The sequence below is a fragment of the Narcine bancroftii genome, chromosome 12, assembly GCF_036971445.1.
Source record: "Narcine bancroftii isolate sNarBan1 chromosome 12, sNarBan1.hap1, whole genome shotgun sequence".
Classification (NCBI taxonomy): Eukaryota; Metazoa; Chordata; class Chondrichthyes; order Torpediniformes; family Narcinidae; genus Narcine; species Narcine bancroftii.
The window spans coordinates 85,641,858-85,663,348 of NC_091480.1; the positions used below are offsets into that span (position 1 = coordinate 85,641,858).

Here is a 21,491-nt window from a genome sequence, read left to right on the forward strand (position 1 = left end):
AGGAACTGAGGAAAAAATCTGAACCAGTAAAAATCAAAATTGGTGAAGGTTAATCCTGTCAGTGAGTTAAAAACTTATTTTATTCATAAAATGTGCAAATATATAATAGGAAACATTCAAATATCACTTTTTATAACTATTATTTGTTGACAAGATTTATATATCACCAGGATATACATTTTTTTTTACATGAACGTTGAGCCCTAGAGCATTTAAAAGACTCCAGCTATAGCGTTAAAATGTGATTTTTTTTTTCCCCAGTGACTTAACAGTGCAGTTATGAGTCAAACTTATTACTTCAGTGATCAATGAACAATTTGCTTTATTCTAGATGGCATAGAGGTTCTTCAATGTTGTAGAGTCACCGAGATACAGAGGAAAAAAAGGCTCTTCTGCAAACTGGCTCCACACAGACCATCAAGTTTATGAATTTCACTGATTGATTTTGAAAAATGATGAGAGAAAGACAGTAGTGATTGTGTACATTTTTTTAGACTTTTAGACACCCAGCATGTCATTAGACAGGCCATTTTGGCCCATGAGCCCATGCCGCTCAATTTACACCCAATTAACCTACATCCCCGATATGTTTCATACAGTGGTTGGAAACCAGAGCCACCGGGCAAAACCCACGCAGACACAGGAGAATGTACAAACTCCTTACAGACAGCACGGGATTCGAACCCTGATCCCAATCACTGGCGCTGTAAAGACATTGCGCTAACTGCCACGCAAAGAATTGCTGGAGGAATTCAGACAAGTCAGTAATCATCCACAGGTAGAAAAGGACAGACAAAGTTTCGACTCGAGTTCCTCCGACAATTCTTTGCTTGCTCAGGACTCCAGCATCTGCAGCTTTACATTTTTGCTTCTCTATTGTCTACATTGACCTTGGCAAGGCTTTGACAAGGCCAGAAAGTCAGATCATATGTGATTCAGGGTGAGTTCAAAATTCAATAAAGACTCCTTTATTGACCTGACTGTGACAGTACAGATTCTATCCCCAATGTTTGGTCGTGTAGGATGACTGTGATTGGCTGAGAGTGTAGCCACACCTACTGGCAGGTCTTAAAAGATTGCTCCTAGCCAGACCAGGTCATTCTGGACTGGTCGACCTACTTGTGATATGCTCCAGTCTTCTAGTTAATAAAAGCCTTGGTTTGGATCAACAAGTCTTTGGTTCTTTCGACATGCTCGACACCGACCTGTACATGAAATGCACCAAATTTGTTTTCCTTTTTTTGCCCTGTTAAGGGACACCACTAGTCCACTCCCCCAAAGAGAAGAAAGAGAAGTCAAAGTTAAATGAACTAGTTAATTTCTTATTATTTGCCATCACGGCATTGCAAATCATTTGACAGGATTATCTCCTCAGTTTCAAATATTAGTGAGTTCAATTCAGATCTAAATGATCAGAGCAGAATATCTCAGCTCATACATTGTAAGAGTTATTTCAAAGGTTAAATTGTCATCCATATCCTTGTCCATCTCTAAAGTAGATATGTGTCCCATTTATCTCATTTATATTTATCTAACCCTGTGATCTAAGTAACAATGTACCACAACCACAATTAACAGTTCTGAAACAGATTATCTGGTCTTTATCACATTCCTTTTGGTCAATTGTTGATGTGTCCAATCTTGCCTCTCATCTTTTATATTCTTATAGTAAGTGTATTTGGACATTCTAAGATTGCAAAGAAAGCTAAACAGTTTCATGTCTTTGCTTTACTAAAGCAGAATCATGTTATCATCCATACTGATCAATAGGTAACCTGTTTTCCCCTTTAAAGTTAAATTAATCACAAATCATCTCTCCACAAGGGGCAATCAGTCTGTTCCTCAACCTGTTGCAAGTAAACACAGTACATATGCCTTGGCATCCTGCCACAGAGCAAATGCCTGTGAATGTGACCTTGGATATTAAATCCTTAGACCTTCAATGTTCACTGAGAACTCTTATCAACAGCCTCAAGATATATTAAGGACCTGCAAATCCCTGTATGACTGGATAACCACAGACTGAGCAGCCTCCCACAACTTCCTGGCTATCTAGGCAGTTTAGATAACAGCAAACAGGAGAATCTGAACCAACCACTGATCCTGGAGAAGCTGACAAGCTCCATCCAATCCTTGGGATGAATAAAATTCCTGGGAGTGAAGGATGAATAGCACCTGGATCTGAGGGACTGGACACCTGAGGAAAGTGTACCATGTGTTGCCTTTAGCCAGCAGTAGACCCAAATCCATGAGGGAGTGAATCAACCCTCTGATTAAAATCAACAGGCAGAAGAGAGAGGAAGAGGACATCAGGAATTGGCAGCGCACCTCATAGTTAAATATAGATTGCAGGGTTCTTTATAAGGTCTTTGGTAATTAAGTCATGCTTTAGGTCAGGTAATCCATGTGGTCAGAACTGCATCACATCCTGCAGGAAGTACTCTGGCAGCCATATGTTGCATTGTGACCTCTAAAGCAGGGGCATATAGATGAGAATTTTGATTCTGCAGTTCAGACCAGAAGAAGGGCTTTGACAGAATATTGATACATAATGGATGCACTCTTCAAATAGCCTATTGGGAGAGAACACATAAATTAATGCAATTTAGTTGAAATTAATTGGTTATTGTCATACATATCTAGATACAGTGAAAAAATATGGAACGAGGCAAATCAACCTATCCTTGAGCACAACAGGTAGTTCAAAATAAAACAGGAGTGTGGAGCCTTATGTTATGGAGAAAAGGTTCAGTGGACACAATGCAAGGGCAGCATCATTTTACGATCAAGAGAACAGACCTAGTCCTCTTTCAAACTAGTCCTTCTGCCTGACAGGAGGGGCGGGGGGTGGGTGGGGGATGGGTAGAAGAGAATGAGTCTATAATGGGATGTTTCTTTATCAAGGCAGCAGAAAGGGTGGACAAAGTTGACGGAGAGGAGGTTGGTTTGCATTCGCATTCTGCATTCACAAGATTCTGCAGTCTCTTGCAGTCTTTGGTACAGCAGCCCCAATACCAGACTTTACAGGATGCATTCTGCACTGACATCAATCGTGTTGTGCAAATCAATAGGTGGGAAACTAAAAGCTTCCCAATCAAATCAGGAGTCAGGCACGGCTGTCCTCTTTCATCTATCTTGGTCGTGAAATGTATTGAACGTTTTACTGAATCCATCAGGAAAGATAATTTCAAGCACAGGTGCACTCAAGTCTATATAGGCAAAGTTTCTACCTTCCGCTCACACCCAACATCAACCTCAGATTGATCAGCATCTGCACTAGTTTGCATAGACCTCAGGGGTTGGAGCCAATGCAGAGGCCAAGTTCTTAGTCTGACTGATCCGTTGTTCCTTCTGCAGCGTGTGTCCTAGAAGCCAGGGCATTGGACCAGATAGCCAAGGAAAAACAGAACTAGGGCAGCACAGAGGAAACTTGGGACTATTTTATGCTGGAGCATGAACACTGCAAGACTGTAAGAGCTGCATCACACTTGAGTGGTGAGCATGCTCAGTGAGACAGTGTACCAATACATGACCAGTACCTGATGCGAGAAAAGATTTGTGCTTCTAAACTTACAAGATTTTCTTAGTGTTTATTAAGACCTCTGATGGTACAACTGAGGACATACCATGGTGTTACAGCACCAGTGACCCGGTTTCAAATTCGACATTGTCTGTAAGGAGTTTGTGGGCTCTCCCCTTATCTGCATGGGTTTCCTCTGGGTGCTCCAGTTTCTTCCTCCTGTTAAAAACAGAGTTGTAGTTTTATTGGGTATAATTGGGTGGCATGGACTCATGGGCTGAAAGGGCCTGTTACCATGTTCTATGTCTAAATTTAAAATTTAGAAGCAAAGAATGTGGCATCAGCCCTCCCTTTCAATACAGGAAAAAAGCTAGTCATTGAATGATGCCCTCCACATGGTTGTGCACACACCAAATGTTTTGTCAATCACCAAAACCATATTTCATTTCATATGAAGATCAAAAATGGTGCATGTCCTCGGAGATATGATGCCCAGGTCTCCAGAGAACAGAGGGTAAAATGTATCCAATGTGGCCATCGTTATGAAGGCCATTTCTGTGTGCAGCTGTGCCAAGCTGAGCATAGAGCTGGAGGTCACAAACACCAAGTGTTACAATGAGCTGGGGTTTTGTCTGCCCCTGGCGTTGTGAAGGATGGATCAAGCCAAGTGGCAGTGGAACATTTCATTCAGATGAACTGAACTCCACATCACATGACTTGTCCTTCATAGAAGATTTTCTTCAGAGAAACTGACTTGGGTATCAGTTAGTGAGGCAGTGATCTGCTTTGAAGGAGGAGACAGTGCTCCCTCCCCCAAAGTAAACTGTCAAAATCCTCAGAATTATCAAATAAGCTGCTAGGTCTTGTGGACTCCCAGAAAGCCAGGAAAGGCATCCAGTAGACCTTGTCAGATGGGTCCCAAGCAGTGGTGTAATGCTGGTCTCTGTGCTTTGCAGGACCCAGGCATATATCAACTGCTATTGGAAGAACACCAAACTCAGTAAAATAAATACATTGGTCTGTCCAAAACTTGCTCGCCCACTGAAAAGAGACGTATATTCCAAGATGCCGGAGGACATGTTGAGAGTCCCACTGAAGCTTGGAGGAGCTACCTTAAAATCTCAGAATAAGAATCAAAATTCATTGTTGTGAACATGTCACAAAATTCATTGTTTTGCACGAGCAGAGTTTTAGTTAAATTTGAGCATCATGGGCAGCTGTGCTGCATGTTCCATGTTTCTTAAAAGTTTAATAATTAAATATTAGTAACACATTGAACTATGTTACATATTGTACCTAATATAACTGTACACCACAAATGCAAGTTCTTGAGAATCACTATCTCGAAGGATCTTTCCTGGACCCAACACACTAACGAAGCAAACACTTCAGCACCTCTACTTTCTCAGGAGTTTGGTATAACATTGGAAACTTTGGCAAATTTCTACATGCGTGTGGTGGAAAAGGGTGCTGACCAGCTGCATCACGGTCTGGTATGGAGGAACCATATGTCTGAGAGGAAAGCCCTGCAAAATGTACACAGTCCAAGACATCACGGATAAAACCCTCCCTGCCATCGAGAACATCTACAGGGAACGCTGCTGCAGGAGAGCAGAAGCAATCATCATACCGCCCAGCACGTGCTCTGTTCTCACTGCTACCATCAGAAAAGAGGTCTAGATACCACAAGACTCACAGCTGCTACCCCTTCTTCATCAGACTCCTCAATAACAAACTCAATCATGGACTCATTTAAGGGACCCTTATTTTGGCAATTTATTGATTTTTTTTTTCCTCTTTGTATTGCACAGCCAGTTTGTTACATTTCTTTATTTGTTTACATGTGTACAGTTTTTTTTAAACCCTACCAATAAGTGGTAATTCTGCCTTGCCTACAGGAAAGAGAATCTCTTTAAAATAATGGAAATAATATTTTGTCTTCTTTATTTTCATGACATTTAAAAGTCTGCAATAATACAATACTTTATATGGCAAGAATAGTTCTCATACATCTACATGAAAAATGGTATTTTAAATAATTTAAATGAGAAAAATAAATATGAATCTTTTTAAAAAAAAACAATTACTTGTGTCTATGACTTTGGCCACATTTCAAAATCCCTTTAGGAAGCTATTAGTTTCTTGTACTATTTCATCACATCATGGAAATTTAACACATTAAACTTCATACAAAACTCGCAAACACAAGTTAATAAAACAGCTTTGGGTGGATGCATGTCCTGTCATGGCTTGAAATTAAACAACTGAGTAGTTTGATAGCTGCTCTATTTACAGCAATTGACCATTTATTGTTACAGAGTGCAGGTATAAAGAAGCAAAGTATGGTTATCATAAATGTTATGGGGAAAAAACTCACAATAAACCCGAATTGTACTAGCCTTAGCTGGCCAAGGTTAGAGGTGGGTTGCCACTGTTGGGCCAAAGATGGTTCTTTCTCCACCCAACAATGGGTAACATGATTCACTTCAAGACTTACGTTTTTTTCTGGAAATTGATACATGAATCATTAGGTACCAAATATCTAATATATACATCAAACTTAAAATGAATAATATTTTACAAATAGTTCCTAGATGATTTATTTTTCCACTATTCACCCTGGCAGAATGCTGATTGCATCGACATTCATGGTCAATATGGATGGCAGAGGAGCTGGAGATTGGGCGCCAGACTCTGAATTGGCACGCTCTGTATTTACACACTTCAGGGGACTCACCAAAGTTAAAGGTAATTTTTTTGGCAAATTACACAATAAACTTATCAGTGTCTCTCCAAGATGCGAGGTAATTAGGAGGTAAGCCAACTGCTGCTTGCGGACAATGTGAAAGTACTGATTTTATGCATGTTAATTGTTGGAAAGGCTCTGCAGATATTAGTCTGGGGAAAAATTGCAGATGCCAGAAGTGTGAAACAAAAAAACAAAAGGCTGGAACCACTCAGACGAGTTGGCAACTTCAACACGTCAAGGTTGTGACCACCATAAATGTTGACTCCATCTCTCTCCACAGATGCTGGCTGACCTGATGAGTATTTTCAGCATTTTCTGTGCTTAGTTTTTTTTTAAAAATTAAACAGATTAGGATGGCTAAGGATTACAGTGTCACACCTCACTAGTTTAATTTATTGTTAAATAAATGTGAAATCAATATATGGACACTATTTACCTTGGTTTGCCTCGTGCTTCAGGAGAGCAGTTACAGGTTCAAATGAAGTACACCTTCTCCCAACTGAAAATTGGTCTCTGCCTGTTAATGGCTCCAATATGCGTTCAACATTAAGTAATATCACACATAAAGGCAATTCTTTAGGGTAATATTATAGTCAGCTGGAGGAAATATCAGACAAATTCCCTGTGAAATATGGTGAATTTGTTTTACAGATGAAGGGAACTCTGCCATTTTTTTTGTATGGGTGACCCCCAATAATACATTTTGGTCAGGACTTTTCATTATTCAAATCCAGACCAAGCTGGGAGTTCAATGTTCCCACTGAGTTAAAAGAATCATGATTACATACGGAACAATACACACTAGAATAAGTGCTTTAAAAATGGAACAATATGGACTTTCCATTCAATAATAAATTTTCATAAAGAGAAGAACAATATTACACTGGACGTGAAGTTTTAATATCAGTCAGAATGATCATGTTGGTTGCTCATTCCTCGGTTTTTGGATCGTGTTGCCTTCTTCTTGCTCTTTCTCCTCCTAGAGGCTGCCTTCTTCCCAAATTGTTTATTGTCCGATTGGTTGTGGTGGCGGGAATAGCGCTTGCACTTGCAGGAGGTCACCACTTGGATTTTGTAGGTCCGCGTTTCCTGGTTTTGGCATTCTAGGCGAACGCGTTGGGCACGCGAGTGGGCCGGTATGCATCGATAGTCGGAGCTCTGATGTCGGCTCCACCACCTGACCCGACCGATGGAATTAGGGAGGAGATGAGCTGGCAGACATTGACCAGAGCAAATCAGCTCCTTCACCGGCATCACACTGCGACATGTGCCATCTGATATGTACCTGGTAGATCGCAGCTCTCTGCAACTGTACTCCATTGCACCTGCAGAGAAAATGGACATGACAGACTAATTAATACAGGAACACAGCTATGCACAACATTAGGACACATCAAATCACAAGATAGAAGAGCAGATGTAGGCCCATTGGCCCATCAAGTCTGCTCTGCTACCCATCCACCCACTCAGCCCCACTCCCCAGGATTTTCCCTGTAACCATTGACATCCTGACTAATCTAATACCTGAATCTCTGCTGCAAGTACACCCAACATTAACCCTAAAGCCTGTGGCAACAAGTCCCACAGACTCACGACCCCCCCAACTAAAAAAATCATTCATCATAATTAATATAAATGCAACATAACAGATGTGATCTTTAAACATTAAGTACCAGAAATTTTGGTCTTTAAAGAGAGGTACAGAATTAAAATTTCATATATTCACTCTTCATGCACACTGGAATGAGAAAACTAAACATGGGTGCCTGCTACACAAGATATACTGTTTGACCTGCTGAATTCCTCCAGCGTTGTGTTTTTACTTCAATCACAGTGTCTGCAGACATTCATGGGTTAAAAAAAATGTTTTGCTGCTTCCAAAGTGCTATTTTTTTTGGTTACTCCCTCCAGGGAATTAAACACAAATGTCTAAGCTAACACATCACCACTGCACTATAACTGGTGTCATCTATTGTACCAGATGTTAAAAGGAGGCCCAGTTGGAGTTAATACATCATATGGACCAGTTTTCCAAAAGAAACAAGCATCCTGGCCAATCCCTCCAAGTGAGGTTACAATAGAGACAAATATCCATCACTGTCACATTGTTGTATCTGGACGTTGCTCTACCCAAGTTGACTTCTTTTGTTTTCCCAATAAATAAAGGATTGCATTAGATAAGTAATTCCTAGTGTGTAAACTTGTTTTTTGGAGATTTCAAGGTTATGAAAATTTCTATATAAATTCACTTCTTTCCCCCTCTTTCCATGATCTTATTCCCCCCCCCCGCCCCCCCGAAGACACCAATTCTTCCAATGCCTCTGGCATTGGGCTTGTGTGGGCAGTGGTTTTATCTTGCCCTGGCGACACCCCTTTTCCTTGAACCCATAGATGCGGATTAGCATTTGAAGTCATCATCAATGCAGAGCAGGATGACGGCCAACCTCCAATCAAGTGACCATGCAACCCTCTACTGTTTGCATACTCACTCAATGACCTTGGGGAGACAACAGCGGAAGTTTTGAATCGATTTTGACGACTTCTCCAGGAGATTGGTGTAAATTGTGACAACATCAATCACTTCCCAGGAATAGGGCAACAACCACACACCCCAAAAGGTTTGAATTTGACATGGTACACTCAGTGCCAGTACCATTACGTGGCAGACTCCCTATTGCATTGTAAACTTATAATTAGCTCAATATCCAGCTTGTTCAACTTTGGAACAAAGTAGGAAGAAATGTATGGGGCTACGAATGACGGCGACGAATTCAAGATAGAAATGTTGGGTGTGTATTTGCAATGTGCGTGTGGGTGAAGATTCGCAGGAAATCCCTGTTTCAGAATGAATAAGAGCAGGGAAATCGCTGAGGGAGCGAGGCAGGAGTGAACCCAGCAGTGCGAAACACCCTTCTTCTCGAACCAGACGGCAAGTTCAATGTGAATGTGTTCAGCACAATTATTAAGTGTCAGAGAAGCGATTATTATTCCGGGCTGTTATAGATAGAGAATTTAGGTTAAAATGGCTTAAGTTAAAACGTGATGATTAATCATAAAAAGGGAAGCCAGAACGGACAGGGAGCTTACTAGCAGCCAAGGACAAAAAGTTCAGCTGGATATGTTTTTTTTAAACCTATCTTTTCATGGTCATAGTGAGAGACATGCAGGAGACAAAAGATTGATAAGAAGGGTGAGAAACAGAATTTAGTGTATGTAGAGTTCGCAGCGTACGTAACGAACGTGATAATTAAAAATGCAGTTGTACTTAGAATGCTTTTGCAATACTAACCAATTAAAACAGTATTAATAAGAAGGGGAAGGGCAAACAACAAGGGTATAAAAATCAATGCACTGTATGTATCGGGGCTTAACTGGTGAGAAGCCAGTTGAGTCCAACTCTGCAGACTTGGAAATAAAGCTTGTCGTGTCATCAGTTTTAAAGAGACTCATGTGTGAGAAGTTTTATTTCTGACACGGGCTGTGCTCTCTCCTACCCCCCACCACCAAAGATATTAAATTTCAAGTCGAATATTGCAATTTCCAGGTGAACACTTTCCAAATCCGCCCACGCCCTGGCATCGTGAAGAAAAAAAAATCACTGCACTTCGGGCTATTTCCTTCCACAAAGCATCTTGCTCAGGACGACGAGATGGGACATTAACTCATCACGGGACAACCTTTCACCCAGACAACGGGGGAGCGCTAGAAACACAAAATGATCCATTCGAACTCGTTTGGCAAGAGGGAAAGAAAAAATCGAAGCTGAACATATCCACAGACACCGGGATTAATGCAAAACCCCCCCAGTACTTGGAGAAACTCAGCAAGTCAGAGAGCATCGACCAAGACACGTTTGGGGTTGAGCGCTTCATCGAGGACTCGGGACATGAAGCATCGGGGTCGCATCTTTACCTTTCTCGCCCTGCTGAGTCTCTCCAGCACTGGGTTTTTGCTGAATATTTTGTTTTAAAAAAAGCTCCTCTGGCCAGAATCAGCCCAATGAGTTCAGGAGAATTTCTGGGGTGGGGGAGAAAGAGAATGGTCTTAAGGGTGGGTTGGAAAGCCAAGCAAGGTGCAATTGGGGATTTGCACAGGACTGGCTCCCGGTAGCTCGTCCCCATCCTGTTGGGGGGGCGACCCGAACGAGAGTGAAACACCAAAGTCTGCAGACGCTGTGACTGAAGACACTCAGCAGGGTCTATAACCAGGTCCCCTGGTTGGTTATAGATCTTCCCTCCAGAAAGGGTTTCTGCAGCACTGAGGTGGGGGGGGGGGGGGGGGGGCTTCGTTGGTTTGCGTTTGCAGTGGGGAGGGAGACCGCATCCTTACCCCGCATCTGCACCGACTGGAATCGCCGTCTGCCCCCGTATTTCGCCTGATTGGAGCTGTGATTCCCGGCCTCGGGGCGATTTTCCGTGTACTCGGGTATGATTTCGGTCGCATCATTCTTCAGGGACCCCCACCCCTCCGGGAGGCTCACGCCACCCCGCACCAACAGGGCGCAGACGCTGACGGCGACAAAGCAGGGCTGGAGGTGCATGGTTATCCGGCTCAGAGCCCTGACCTGGACAGACCAGCATCTTCCTTTATAAGGCGGTCCCGTCGCCACCGGTGCTCAACGTTGGGGAGGGGAGGGAGGGGGGGGGGGGGGAGTTACGTTGACTTTGCTCTCGCCAATCTTCACATGGGGGACTGACTGCATTTGCAGAGAGGCGTGACCTAGGGGGGGGAGATTTGCAAACTTTCACATTTACAGGACAGCCGGGTCAATCTTAATGACATAGAAACATCTCCAGTGATTGTTAAAGCCACAATCTCCATTATCTGGTGAACGTTGTGGTCCTGAATCAAGTGAGATCGCGCTCATTAGAATTAAGTTCATTGCAGTTGCGATTAATAGTGTTTGCAAGGGTCAGTGTGATTAGATGGGGATTTAAGCCGGGCAAGTCTCACTTGTCGGACTTGGCCAGGGAAACTTGCTTCACTCTCTAAACTTTCAGCCCCCCCTCTCTCTCTCTCTCTCTCTCAGCCATCCACACTTACAGACACTGTGTGTGTGTCTCACTCACTCACCCACCAGCCGGATTCACATTTCCAGTCTCTGCTTGATTCGGGGTAAACCTTTCAAGTGCCACTGAATACAAGGGCTACGAAGGTCTGGGTGCGAGTTTATCGCCCTATGCATAAGACAAGGACCAGCTGCACCGAAATTCTTACTTGCTGCAGTCTCACGGATACAACGTCCCCAATAAGCCAGCACCTTTTTGTTTCCCCAGGTCGAGGGACATCAGAGAGGACATCTCTGTACAAAGTGAGGGGAGGAAAGTTTAGGAAAGAAGTCAGGGGTACGTTTTTTTTTTAAACAGAGTTTTGGATGCCTGAAATGCTTTGCCAGAGGTAGTGTTGCAGGCTGGTACAAAAGGGATATTTAAAAGAATCTTAGTCAGGCAAGAAATATAGAGGGTCATGAGGTCAGCAAGGTTTAGTTATGTGAATAGGTTCATAGAAGTCAGTACAACATTGTGCGTCGAAGGGCATGTAACTCATGCTGTTTTTATTTTAATGTTCATTCAAATTTATTTTTTTACATTTTAATTAGAAACATAGCACAGAAACTGGCCATTTCGGCCCACGAGCTCGTGGCGCCCGATTGGCCTACGACCCCCAGTGCGTTTTGAAGGGTGGGAGGAAACCAGAGCCCCCCCCTGGGGAAAACCCAGGCAGACACTGGGAGAACGGACAGGCTCCTTGCAGACAGCGTGGTCCCGATCGCTGGCTCTAACCACGACGCCAACTGTGCCGCCCACAAGTTCTAAATGATCACACTATCTGTGGTTTAATACCATTTCTTCCCTTTTCTTATAGGGTGACTTTTGTTGCGTTGCAGTTCATGTTTATCACTTGGCATCAGGTTCAGATCTTTTCAATGATGGTTATTGAACATCAATTGATTGATTCTGCGCTCTACTAAGAGTATCATTTTTAATTAATTGGAGGGCGTAAAACACAAGGGCAGTTTAGCCTGAAAGAAAAGTTGTGCAATCGTTGGAATCAAGTAATCATGTCTAAAAAGTTTCTATTTGTTGCAAATGTGGTGGCGTCCTCCATCTGCAGTAAACATTTCACCCCACAGAATGCGAGTTATTGTAGTTTAATTTCAGTCTCTCTGTCAAGCGTATCCCTGCGCCTACTCGCTCACGAAATCTTGGAAAATTTATTACATTGATAAGCAGAGTCGCCGAAAATTCCCCCAGGTTTTTTTTGGCAGGGTTTTTTTTAACTTTGTCTTCCCGCTTCCTTTTCCTCTCCAAGGCGACATTTCGTTAAATAAACAATGGCAAAGCCTACAATTATCTTCTTAACAACTTCCTGAATGTTTTTGGATAATAACTGCTTGATAATTGCATTTAAATGTCCTGCAGAGAAACATGGATTTCATGTGAAAATAAAACACGTCCAAGTCCTTGCATCACAGTCAATAACTAACCCTTCCTTCTGCACCAGAACCCCAAACCCACACAACTAAAGAAAAATTAAGACTCTATAAGCCTAGAGAAAAAGTAATTCTATTGACCAAAGTTCCAACCACCCTCTCAATTTTTGCCTCTCTCTCTCTCTCCACTTCAGCTGGGACCCTGACCCATATGTCCTAAGAAAAAGTAATTCTATTGACCAAAGTTCCTACCACCCTCTCAATTTTTGCCTCTCTCTTTCCACTTCAGATGGGACCCTGACCCATATGCCCTAAGAAAAAGTAATTCTACTGACCAAAGTTCCTACCACCTTCTCAATTTTTGCCTCTCTCTCTCCACTTCAGCTGGGACCCTGACCCATATGTCCTAAGAAAAAGTAATTCTACTGACCAAAGTTCCTACCACCTTCTCAATTTTTGCCTCTCTCTCTCTCCACTTCAGCTGGGACCCTGACCCATATGTCCTATGTACTTCAATGGGAAGTAAACCCCTTCCCCCCCACCTCCTCCATCACTTTGGCCTATCTTGGTATGGAAAGAGGGCAGTGGATTTGAGAGGAGTTATTCACCTGGATAGCTTCACATTGTCCTGGCACTGTGTCCAGCCATTTTCAACAGGCTCTCTGGGTGTTCATTTGGAACAGAAACTCTGCTTTGTTCTAAATAACCTATGTTTCGGGCCTCGGCCCTTCAAGAAAGTCCAATGGCCCTTCAAGAAAATCCTGGAAAAACTCAGCAAGTCCTGCAGAGGGCTCAGACTCAAAAGATTGGTTATATATCCGTCTCTGATGGAGTTGAGTTCTTGCAAACTTGGTTTTCTCTCTCTCTCTCTCTCTCTCTCACACACACACACACACCCTAAACTACTGTATATTATATGCCCTGTGGATGAATATCTTGCATTATGTATTTGTTGAGCCAAGTTACAATTCACCAAAGGCACTTAATTTAGTTATTATCCTTTGATGCATTTGCAAGAATTTGTGGCGGTTTGGTATGATATTGGAAACCCTGGGAAACCGACAGATGTGTGGTGGAAAGTGTGCTGACCCGGCTGCTTCGCATTCTGGTATGGGGACACCAATACCTTTAAATGTAAAGCCTTGCAAAAAGTAGTGGGCACAGCCCAGGACATCACAGACAAAACCCTCTCCTCTATTGAGAACACCTACAGGGAATGCTGCCGTCGGAGAGCAGCAGCAATCATCAGGGATCCACACCACCCAGCACACGCTCTGTCCTCGCTGCTTCCATCAGGAAAGAGGTAGAGGTGGCACAAGACTCGCACCACCAGGTTCAGGAACAGCTGCTCCCCCTCCACCATCAGACTCCTCAACACCAAACTCATTCATGGACCCACTTAAGAACTCTTATTTTGCACTTTATGGATTTTTTTTCTCTCTGTACTGCAGTCAATTTGTTTAGATTTCTTTATTTGTTGACGTGTACATTGCACACAGATTTTGTTTTTGCACTACCAATAAGTGGTAATTCTGCTACACCCACAGGAAATAGAACCTCAGGGTTTTAAGTGATGTCATGTTCATACTCACAATAAATCTGAAATTTGAAATCATTTGTTTCTCCCTTCCACCAATTGCTGGCACAAACAGGATTACTGATAGAAGGCCTAACTTGAGGCTTAACTCGCTTTGCCATGATCATTGGGGGAAACCAGAGGTGGGGATTGGGGGGATTCAAAAGTAAGAATCCTTAATTAGATCATTGATTGAGTTTGTTGTTGAGGTTTCTGATGGTGGAGGGGTAGCAGCTGTTCCTGAACCTGGTGGTGTGAAATCTGAAATCTGAACCATTGGAATAATGTAATAATAGACTTAATTTGAAAGGCTCTTCATTGCAAAATACTGCACTTTGCATACTTGTTTTTATTTCCAAATATATGAGAGCTGGTCAGCAGGACCCCAGCTCAGGATGAATGAGCCTGGCAGTTTTCTGAACGGCAAGGGTGTGATTCAACGGGTTGTTTTTGGAAGGGATAGAATCTAAATGTGTTGGCTCTTAATGTTCAATTATCCTGCAGAAATGACTTGGTTTCCAATAATTCTTCTCATTGTGACATTAATATCTGCAAATTGTTACTAAAGAAGACAAGCAAATAAAAATAATTAAAGTTAATCTTAAATACATTATTTTGTTGGATAAGGCAATAATGGAGGAAATGCAACCTCAAATACACAGACTATCTTAAATAAGCATGAATGGACTGAACGATAAGCAGTTGTAGATAAGTTAAATGTCACTAATTAACTCACTTTTCAGCAAACAGTCGATTAATAATACTCAATATTTACACACTTGGGATCTAAAGAGGTCAAAGCCCGTCTAACCTCAAATCTGAGAATGACCCTGACATATGTGGAGGAAATACCATTGTAGATTCTGGTTGTCAATTTCATTTTGTCAGCCATATCAGGCATTCCCTTCTCAGTACTAAAAGTCCCTGTATGGTCAGAAAATAAGGTTATTTTTTTAAGGAGACTGTGTGCAGTTTGGTAACGGTTTCCTCTTTTATATAAAGTTGAAAAGAATTGTTCTGAATCTACTGGCAGGCCAAATGTGAGATTAAAAATGACTAAAAATCAGGAAGGAATGGTAAGTCACAGGTTACTAGTAAAGGTGGAGGGATGTAAAATGTGCTGCCGTGCATTTTCAAGAACAAGGGATAACAAAATAACTAATTTGCTTGGATCAGCAGGTTCTGGATTGCATTTCCTATTAGTGTTGTGTTAATTGATCTCAGCTGAGACAACATATATTTTAGCATCTCAGTCAGGAAAATCAGTTAGTGTTTCTGCTATTGACTGTCATTCAGTGATCCTTGTTGGAGCCCAGTTTTTACATCTTGGCATTAAAGCTCTCCAAGTTAAAAATGTTTCCAGTGTTCACCTTCTAGGTTCATACTGAAAAAATATACACTCTTATCAAGTGCTGTTGCTCTGGCAAGTCCAATGGAACAGCAGTGTACTGTGAACCAGTGACTGCCAAAATATAATGGAGAATCTCAACGTATAAGGCTCTATGGATTTGTATGATGTGTCCCTTAAGCACAAAACTAACTTAGCAGCAGGTATAACAACAGAGCTCCCAAGTATTTTAAAGCAGTAACTTACATACAACTCTGGAGATCCAGTACTAACAATATAAACCGTGGAATGGTGGGATGGGTTTAGTGGCTCTGCATCACTTTCCTATGAAACAAATGCAGAATATTATCACTTTTGCCAGTCTCTGCTGCTAACCGGCTGCATTATGGGCTGCCAATCCCCCCCTCCCCCGAGCATAAATCCCTGCAAAGGGTATGAGAAGATCTACAGGGAAAGCTGCCGTCGAAGAGTCGCGGCAATCATCAAGGATCCACACCACCCAGCGCATGCCCTGTTCACGCTGCTACCATCGGGAGAGAGGTGTAGGTGCCACATGTCTCCCACCACAGATTCATGAACAGTTGCTCCCCCTCCACCATCAGACTCCTCAACTACAAACTCAATCAGAGACTCATTTAAGGACTCTTCCTTTTGTGCTTGTTTACATCTTTGCCCTCAGACAGCTCCAAGAAAAATGCAGAGAACAAAACAAAGGACCTTTGTTGACCTCACCAAAGCCTTCGACACCGTGAGCAGGAAAGGGCTTTGGAAAATACTAGAGCGCCTCGGATGCCCCCCAAAGTTCCTCAACATGGTTATCCAACTGCACGAAAACCAACAAGGTCGGGTCAGATACAGCAATGAGCTCTCTGAACCCTTCTCCATAAACAATGGCGTGAAGCAAGGCTGTGTTCTCGCACCAACACTCTTTTCAATCTTCTTCAGCATGGTGCTGAACAAAGCCATGAAAGACCTCAACAATGAAGACGCTGTTTACATCCGGTACCGCACGGATGGCAGTCTCTTCAATCTGAGGCGCCTGAAAGCTCACACCAAGACACAAGAGCAACTTGTCCGTGAACTACTCTTTGCAGACGATGCCGCTTGACGTCCTGTTTTGCGGAAACTGCCAAAATGTTTGGCCTGGAAGTCAGTCTGAAGAAAACTGAGGTCCTCCATCAGCCAGCTCCCCACCATGACTACCAGCCCCCCCACATCTCCATCGGGCACACAAAACTCAAAACAGTCAACCAGTTTACCTATCTCAGCTGCACCATTTCATCGGATGTAAGGATCGACAACGAGATAGACAATAGCCTCGCCAAGGCAAATAGCGCCTTTGGAAGACTACACAAAAGAGTCTGGAAAAACAACCAACTGAAAAACCGCACAAATATAAGCGTATACAGAGCCGTTGTCATACCCACACTCCTGTTCGGCTCCGACTCATGGGTCCTCTACCGGCATCACCTACGGCTCCTAGAACGCTTCCACCAGCGTTGTCTCCACTCCATCCTCAACATTCATTGGAGCGACTTCATCCCTAACATCGAAGTACTCGAGATGGCAGAGGCTGACAGCATCGAATCCACGCTGTTGAAGATCCAACTGCGCTGGGTAGGTCACGTCTCCAGAATGGATGACCATCGCCTCCCCAAGATCGTGTTATATGGCGAGCTCTCCACTGGCCATCGTGTCAGAGGTGCGCCAAAGAAGAGGTACAAGGACTGCCTAAAAAAAATCTCTTGGTGCCTGCCCCATTGACCACCGCCAGTGGGCTGATATCGCCTCCAACCGTGCATCTTGGCGCCTCACAGTTCGGCGGGCAGCAACCTCCTTTGAAGAAGACCGCAGAGCCCACCTCACTGACAAAAGGCAAAGGAGGAAAAACCCAACACCCAACCCCAACCAACAAATTTTCCCCTGCAACCGCTGCAACCGTGTCTGCCTGTCCCGCATCGGACTTGTCAGCCACAAATGAGCCTGCAGCTGACGTGGACATTTACCCCTCCATAAATCTTTGTCCGCGAAGCCAAGCCAAAGAAGAAGACATCTTTATTTGTTTCCATGTGTACATTGTGTACAGTTTTTTCCCCAACATGATCAATAAGTGGTGATTCTGTCTCGTTTGCAGGAAAAAGAATCTCAAGGTTGAATGTGATGTCATGTATGTTCTCTGACAATAATTCTGAAATCTGAAATGATCTACAAATGCCTTCAAGATCTTTGCTCAAATTTGCCAGTCAGCATTGCAACGGCGTGCATTTCTACCTTTGACCCAGAAATGCATCTTTGCAACAGTATTTTTAGAGCAAAGTTGATTCTGAGGCCAAAGAAGGGAATAATAAGACTATTTGCCAGAAGCTGTAAAAACATTTTAAAGTAGATAGCTGAAGAGTAAAGATCAATGATGCAGTGAAAGAAGTGGGAGTTAACAATGAGTTTTTGCACATATTGAAAAAGGCACAGCACATGTTTTGGGATGGAGAAAGGTCAAGAATTGGAAGCATTGAAATGGCTAAGTCTGAATGTGGCAGGAGTGGGGTGCAGGAGTTGAGGCAGAGTGGAACAATGCAATGATCCAATGGTGGACACTGAGAGACGACTTGATGGTGAATATGTGGACTCACATATTCAGCTCAACATCAAACAGGAGGATGAAGTAGTGAATCAGGGATGGAGTCGGTGGTGAGCTACAAAAGCAAATTGTGTAGAGGACCCAAAAGCAAATTGTGTGGAGGATCCAGAGGGTCTGTATAAAGATATTGGTGGGTTCTGACGGCACGGTTGGCACAATACCTTTACAGCGCCAGCGATCGGGACTGGGATTTTAATCCCGCACTGTCTGGAAGGAGTTTGCATGTTCTCCCTGTATCTGCATGGGTTCCCCCCAGGGGCTCCAGTTTCCTCCCACCTTTCGAAACATACCGGGGATGTAGGTAAATTGGGCGGCATGGACTCATGGGCCAAAATGGCCTGTTACCCCGTGCTGTATCTCTAAATTTAAAATTTAAGTGAGTGGGCAAGACTCTGGCAGATGAAGTACAATGGTGGTAAATGTTAAGTCATCCACATTGTTGGAAAAATAGTAAATTGGATTATTATTTAAATGATGAAAATTTGCAGCATGTTGTTGTGCAGGGAGTCCTCAGTGTCCATGAAATACAAAAAAGTGAGTTTGCAGGTACAGTAGATAATCCAGAAGGTAAATGGCTTCACTGCTGGAAGGATTGTATTTAAGAGCAGAGCAGTTCTGTTGCAACTGTACAGGTGTACTGGAGTACTGGTCCCCTTACTTGAGAAAGGAGATACAGTCTTTGGAGACAGTGCAGAAGAGGTTCACACCTGGAAATGAGGGGGTTAGTTTATAAGGAGAGATTGATTCGCCTGGGCTCATTTCATTGGAGTTTAGAAAGATGAGGGAGATCTAATATAAACATACAAAATTAGGAAAGGAATAAATTAGATAGAAGCAGGCAGGATGTTTCCTCTGGCAGATAAAATTAGAGTCGTGGTTCTTAGCCTTTTTGTTTCCACTCACATACCACCTTAAGTCATCCCTTACTAACCACAGAGCACCTGTACCATAGATGCTCTGTGGTTAGTAAGTGATAACTTAAGGTGGCATGTAGGTGGGGAAAAAACAGTTAAGAACCATTGAGTTAGGGGATGTAGCCTCAAACTTGAGGGTAATAGACTTAAGGCAGAGATGAAGAGGCAGTGTTTCTCTCTGCCCAATAAAGTAGTAGAGGTGGGTGGCCTCATTAAATATATTTTCTGAGCGGCAGCACGGTTAGCTTCGCAGTTAGCGTAACGCTATTACAGCGACCTGCGTTTGAATCTGGCCCTGTCTGCAAGGAGTTTGTATGTTATCCCTGTGTCTCGGTGGGCTTCCTCCGGGTGCTCCGGTTTCCTCCCACTCTTCAAAACTTATGGTGATTGTAGGTTAATTGGAATATTTGGGGAGTGGGCTGTACGTCTAAATAGATATTTTTTTTTAAATTAGGAGGCAGGAAGAGAGATTTTTTTGAAAATTAGGGCAATAAAGGTTATGGGGAACTGATGGATGAGAAGCTGAGTCTACATATTGAATGGCGGAACAGGCCCAACAGGCCGGATGGAGACTCCTGCTCCAATACTTGTGTTATTATGTTCGTGAGAGAAGATGACAACTTCTGTCTTACCTGCAAGCAATAGCAGCTCATCCTGGGAAGATCAAAACCACACGGGAGTAGTGGAAGGGTTGAGGCACCTGATGGGATGGTGCATCATTCATACAAATCAAGAAGCTCAGCACAAGACAGGGGAATGTGACACTCAGGGTAACAGTGGATGAGGAAGAGGTGACATAGATGTGTCATGAAGAGACTCCAGGGCTACCAGGCCAGGCATGTGTGAGGGAAGCTTTTCCTTAACATACCATGGCTACAAATGAAAGAGCTTGTTCAACTTTATTATCATCCAATTGTCTTCTTTGGCTTGGCTTCGCGGACGAAGATTTATGGAGGGGGTAAATGTCCATGTCAGCTGCAGGCTCCTTTGTGGCTGACAAGTCCGATACGGGACAGGCAGACACGGTTGCAGCGGTTGCAGGGGAAAATTTGTTGGTTGGGGTTGGGTGTTGGGTTTTTCCTCCTTTGTCTTTTGTCAGTGAGGTGGGCTCTGCGGTCTTCTTCAAAGGAGGTTGCTGCCCGCCGAACTGTGAGGCACCAAGATGCACGGTTTGAGGCGATATCAGCCCACTGGCAGTGGTCAATGTGGCAGGCACCAAGAGATTTCTTTAAGCAGTCCTTGTACCTCTTCTTTGGTGCACCTCTGTCACGGTGGCCAGTGGAGAGCTCGCCATATAACACGATCTTGGGAAGGCGATGGTCCTCCATTCTGGAGACGAGACCCACCCAGCACAGCTGGATCTTCAGCAGCGTGGATTCGATGCTGTCGGCCTCTGCCATCTCGAGTACTTCGATGTTAGGGATGAAGGCGCTCCAATGAATGTTGAGGATGGAGCGGAGACAACGCTGGTGGAAGCGTTCTAGGTGCCATAGGTGATGCCGGTAGAGGACCCATGATTCGGAGCCGAACAGGAGTGTGGGTATGACAACGGCTCTGTATACGCTTATCTTTGTGAGGTTTTTCAGTTGGTTGTTTTTCCAGACACTTTTGTGTAGTCTTCCAAAGGCGCTATTTGCCTTGGCGAGTCTGTTGTCTATCTTGTTGTCGATCCTTGCATCTGATGAAATGGTGCAGCTGAGATAGGTAAACTGGTTGACCATTTTGAGTTTTGTGTGCCCGATGGAGATGTGGGGGGGCTGGTAGTCAAGGTGGGGAGCTGGCTGATGGAGGACCTCCGTTTTCTTCAGGCTGACTTCCAGGCCAAACATTTTGGCAGTTTCCGCAAAACAGGACGTCAAGCGCTGAAGCGCTGGCTCTGAATGGGCAACTAAAGTGGCATCGTCTGCAAAGAGTAGTTCAAGGACAAGTTTCTCTTGTGTCTTGGTGTGAGCTTGCAGGCGCCTCAGATTGAAGAGACTGCCATCCGTGCGGTACCGGATATAAACAACGTCTTCATTGTTGAGGTCTTTCATGGCTTGGTTCAGCATCATGCTGAAGAAGATTGAAAAGAGGGTTGGTGCGAGAACACAGCCTTGCTTCACGCCATTGTTTATGGAGAAGGGTTCAGAGAGCTCATTGCTGTATCTGACCCGACCTTGTTGGTTTTCGTGCAGTTGGATAACCATGTTGAAGAACTTTAGGGGGCATCCGATGCGCTCTAGTATTTGCCAAAGCCCTTTCCTGCTCACGGTGTCGAAGGCTTTGGTGAGGTCAACAAAGGTGATGTCGAGTCCTTTGTTTTGTTCCTGCACT

General features: G+C 43.6%; 1 protein-coding gene and 1 long non-coding RNA gene across 3 annotated transcripts in view; one reads left to right on the forward strand and one right to left on the reverse strand.

The window, feature by feature from the left end:
• The window catches only part of LOC138747795 (uncharacterized), a 128,066-nt gene that overhangs the window by 92,988 nt on the left and 13,587 nt on the right, over nt 1-21,491 (forward strand). For both annotated transcript variants that reach the window (XR_011347661.1, XR_011347660.1), the window contains one exon: nt 6,147-6,268. This is a non-coding gene — a long non-coding RNA (uncharacterized lncRNA). The remainder of the gene's footprint in view (nt 1-6,146; nt 6,269-21,491) is intronic.
• sost (sclerostin) lies at nt 5,272-10,863 on the reverse strand. Its single transcript, XM_069907379.1, has 2 exons — nt 10,599-10,863; nt 5,272-7,594 (listed from the first exon to the last, which is right to left on the reverse strand). Exons 1-2 carry the CDS (start codon nt 10,807-10,809, stop codon nt 7,173-7,175), a joined length of 633 nt encoding a protein of 210 aa, XP_069763480.1. The 5' UTR covers nt 10,810-10,863; the 3' UTR covers nt 5,272-7,172.